This window comes from Penaeus monodon, chromosome 17 (genome assembly GCF_015228065.2).
Source record: "Penaeus monodon isolate SGIC_2016 chromosome 17, NSTDA_Pmon_1, whole genome shotgun sequence".
In the NCBI taxonomy this organism is placed as follows: domain Eukaryota; kingdom Metazoa; phylum Arthropoda; class Malacostraca; order Decapoda; family Penaeidae; genus Penaeus; species Penaeus monodon.
The window spans coordinates 37,943,381-37,947,754 of record NC_051402.1 but is presented as its reverse complement, the minus strand read 5'-3'; the positions used below and the strand labels follow the sequence as shown (position 1 = coordinate 37,947,754).

The 4,374-nt window shown below is 41.7% G+C and overlaps 1 protein-coding gene across 1 annotated transcript; it reads right to left on the bottom strand.

The window, feature by feature from the left end:
• Positions 1-3,191: 3,191 nt before the first annotated feature.
• Positions 3,192-3,905, bottom strand: LOC119583369 (dirigent protein 10-like). Its single transcript, XM_037931841.1, has one exon. It carries the CDS (start codon positions 3,903-3,905, stop codon positions 3,192-3,194), a length of 714 nt encoding a protein of 237 aa, XP_037787769.1.
• Between the last annotated feature and the right edge of the window lie 469 nt (positions 3,906-4,374).

The window sequence follows — 4,374 nt, the reverse complement described above, 5'->3', positions numbered from 1 at the left end:
ACAGAAGGAGAAAAAATAAAGAAAAGGAGAATGCTATATAAAAAAACAAACAAACATAGAAACAGAGAAAACGAAAAATAGACATACGAGTAAAAAAAAAATACAGGTAAAAATATACATATATAACAAAGACAAAAAAAGGAAAAGGAAAAGGAAAAGGAAGAGGAGGAGGAGGAGGAGGAGGAAGAGATAGGAAGGGGAGACAGAGGACATGAGGGAGGGGGGAGGGTGTGAAGGGAAGAGGGAGAAGGGGGATGTAGACACACTTGTTAGAGCAACACACGTCAATCTGTCGGGCACAATCATGGCCTATGATGAGAGGAGATTTTACCCCCCCCCCCCCTTTCCACCCCCCCCCCCCCCCCCCCCGGCTTTACCCCCCCCCACCCCCCCCCCCCCCCCCCCCCCCCCCTTTTTTTTTTCCCCCCCCCCCCCCCCCCCCCCTGTTCACCCCCCCACCATCCCCCTTCCCCTTACCCCACTCCCGTTGTCACCCCCCCCACCCCCCTTCCCCCGTCTCCCACCCCCTGTCGTACCCCCCCCCCTCCCCGGACCCCCCTCAGCGGACATCCCCAGGAAGCACAGGGAGGAAAAGAGAACGGATGATGGAAGGGTGGATGAAGAGGAAGGGGAGAAGAGGGGTTTAAGGGGAAGAGAGGCAGAAGAGTGTTTGATGGGGGGAGAAAGGGAGAGGGGAGAGAGGGAGGGGGGGGAGGAGAGAGAGTGGAGGGAGAGAGAGAGGAGGGATAAAAGGGGGGGGGAGGAGGAGAGAGAGGAGAGAGAGGGGAGAGAGGGAGAGGAGAGAGAGAGAGAGAGAGAGAGGAGAGATAGAGAGAGAAAGAGAGAGAATAATAAATAAATAAAATAGAAGAACAATAGAATGAAACGAAAATTGAAAGTAAATGATAATAGTGATAATAATAATTACAAAGACAATAATAATGATAGTGCCAAAAGTAACAACAACTGCAGTAACAGCAACAATATTGATAATGATAATATCAACAACGGAATTAATGAACATGACAACTATAGTAGTTATGATAATGATGATGATAAGAATAATGATGACAACAGTGATAATGATAATAGTAATGATGATAATTATAATAATAATCAATAATAATAGTAATGATGATTATGGTAATGATATTAATGATAATAATGATAATAATCATAATAACAATAACACTAATGATGATAATAATGACAATACTAATAATGATAATGATAATCACCAGTATTGTTATTGTATCATAATAATGACAATAGTAATAATGAGGATGAAAATGCAGCTTATAATGAAAGTGATAACGCTTACAATAATAAAGATAACAAAAACGATGCTAGTAGACGAAGAATAACAAAAATGATGATAATAATGATAGCAAAAAGAAGACGAAGAAAGTGAATGAAGACGAGGAGGACATAAAAAAAAGAAAGAGAGAAAGAGAAAAAAGAAAGAGAAAAAAGAAAGAAAGAAAGCAAGAGAGAGAGAGAAAGAGAGAGAGAGAAAGAGAGAGAGAGAGGGGGGGAGAGAGAGTGAGTTAGAGACAGAAAGTGAGAGAGAGAATTAGAGAAAAAGAGAGAGAGAAAGAGAGAGAGAGAGAGAAGAGGAGAGGAGAGGAATGCCATACTTCACAAAACCTGAACAAACTCCATATGTCTCCATACCCTCCCCCCTCCTCCCACCCACCACCTCGTCCCTCTCCCTCTTCCCCCACCCCTCCCCCTTTCCCCCCACCCACACGACTCCTCGACCGTATCAATGACTCACCTTAACACACCCTTTCCTTACCCCTCCTTCTGCCCCCCCCTCGCCCCTTCACCTTACCCTCCTCCCCTCCCCTTTCCCTTTTCCCCCTCCTGCCCTCCTCTCCCTCTCCCCCTCGCCCCCTTCACCTTACCCCCTTCCCCTCCCCTTTCCCCCTCCCCCTCCCTGCCTCCCTCTCCCCTTCACCTTACCCCACCCCCATCCTCCCCCCCCCTCCCCCCCTCCCTTCAATCAGTGGCACCTGCTAGAGAAGGGATGCCGCCCACTCGCCCACACTCGCCCACCGGCTCTTTTTTTCTCGCACGCCCACGCCCGCCCAACAACTAATACTTATCGAGTTTTCTTCTTTTTTGTTCTATAGTTCTGGTGTTTATTCTTTCTTTGGATATAGCGAAAATCATGATGGTTTTCGTGATCCAGATGATAATGTAGTAGTAGTAGTAACAATAGTGATAATAATGATAAGATGATAATGATAAAAGTAATAATGAGAATAATGATATTGCCAAAATCAAAAATAATGATAATAATAAGATAGTAATAGTAAAAATAATAATAATTTTTAGATAATAATAATAATAAAATAATAATAATAATAATAAAAATAAAATAATAATAATAATAATAATGCCCAGATGATGATGATGATGGGGTGAGTGAGTGAGTGATGTGTGATAAATAATAATAATAATAAATTATAATAAAAAAAATAAAATAAAATGATAATAATAATGAAAATAAAAAAAAAATAAAATAATGGAAAATAATAACAATAAAAATGAAAAATAATAATAATAATAAAGATAATAGTAATAAAATAATAATAAAATAAAAATAAAAAATAATAATAATAAAATAATAATAAAATAATAATAATAAAAATAATAACAAAAAATTAAAATAACAATTAAAATAATAATAATAATAATAATAATAATTATAATAATTATTATCATCATCATCATCGTAATAATGATCATGTAAATAGTGATAATAGTAACTATAAACAGTGAGGGGAGAAATTTGCTTTTAGGAGAGAGAGAGAGAGAGAGGGGGGAGAGAGGAAAAGAGAGAGAGAGGAGAAGAGAGAGAGAGGAGAGAGGGGGAGGGGAGAGAGAGAGAGAAAGAGAGAGAGAGAGAAGAAAAAAAGAGACAGAGACAGAGAGAGAGAGAAAGAGAAACAGAGAGAGAGACAGAGAGATAAACAGAGAGATAAAATGTATAAAAGAGAGACAAAATGAGAGACAAAAAAAAAAAGTTTTATTTATCCATTTCCTTATCATTATTATTATCATCAATATCTCTTTCTTTTTCTTGCGTAATTCTACAACTCATTAAACTCATTAAAATTTACTTATTAGAGATGGCATTAATACATTTCATTGCTAACGAATTCTATTTAGCAAGATTGAGTGTTTTAAATGTAGAAACTCCCAGCCATAGCACTCCCAGCCATAGCACTCCCAGCCATAGCACTCCCAGCCATAGCACTCCCAGCCATAGCACTCCCAGCCATAGCACTCCCAGCCATAGCACTCCCAGCCATAGCACTCCCAGCCATAGCACTCCCAGCCATAGCACTCCCAGCCATAGCACTCCCAGCCATAGCACTCCCAGCCATAGCACTCCCAGCCTTAGCACTCCCAGCCATAGCACTCCCAGCCATAGCACTCCCAGCCATAGCACTCACAGCCATAGCACTCCCAGCCATAGCACTCCCAGCCTTAGCACTCCCAGCCATAGCACTCCCAGCCATAGCACTCCCAGCCATAGCACTCCCAGCCATAGCACTCCCAGCCATAGCACTCCCAGCCATAGCACTCCCAGCCAGAGCACTCCCAGCCATAGCACTCCCAGCCATAGCACTCCCAGCCATAGCACTCCCAGCCATAGCACTCCCAGCCATAGCACTCCCAGTCAGAGCACTCCCGGCAATAGCACTCCCAGCCATAGCACTCCCAGCCAGAGCACTCCCAGCCATAGCACTCCCAGCCATAGCACTCCCAGCCATAGCAGTGCTAACAAAGACAGTCATGGCAGCAATAGCACTCCCAGCCATAGCAGTGCTAACAAAGACAGTCATGGCAGCAATAGCACTCCCAGCCATAGCAGTGCTAACAAAGACAGTCATGGCAGCAATAGCACCCGCCCTCAGCGTCCCCTCGTCCTCCTCTCGAGAGGGCGTGGCGGGCGTGAGGCTGGGCGGCTGGGCGAGGCTTCCTCTTGTTCTTCTTGTTCTTCGTGTTCTTCTTGTTCTTGTTCTTGCTTTTGTTCTTGTTTTTGTTCTTGTTGTTCTTCTTGTTCTTCTTGTTCTTCTTTTTCTTCTTGTTCTTGTTTTTGTTCTTCTTGTTCTTGTTTTTTGCTTGTTTTGTTGTTGTTGTTGTTGTTCTACTACTTTTTCTTTTTGTTTTGTTCTTGTTCTTCTTCTACTTCTTTTTCTTTTGTTCTTGTTCTTCTTCTTCTACTTCTTCTTTTTCTTTTTGTTCTTCTTGTTCTTGTTCTTGTTCTTGTTTTTGTTTTTGTTTTTATTGCTTTGCTCTTCTAGTTCTTCTTGTTCTTCTGTATCTTCTTTTTCTTTTTATTTTTATTTTTATTTTTCT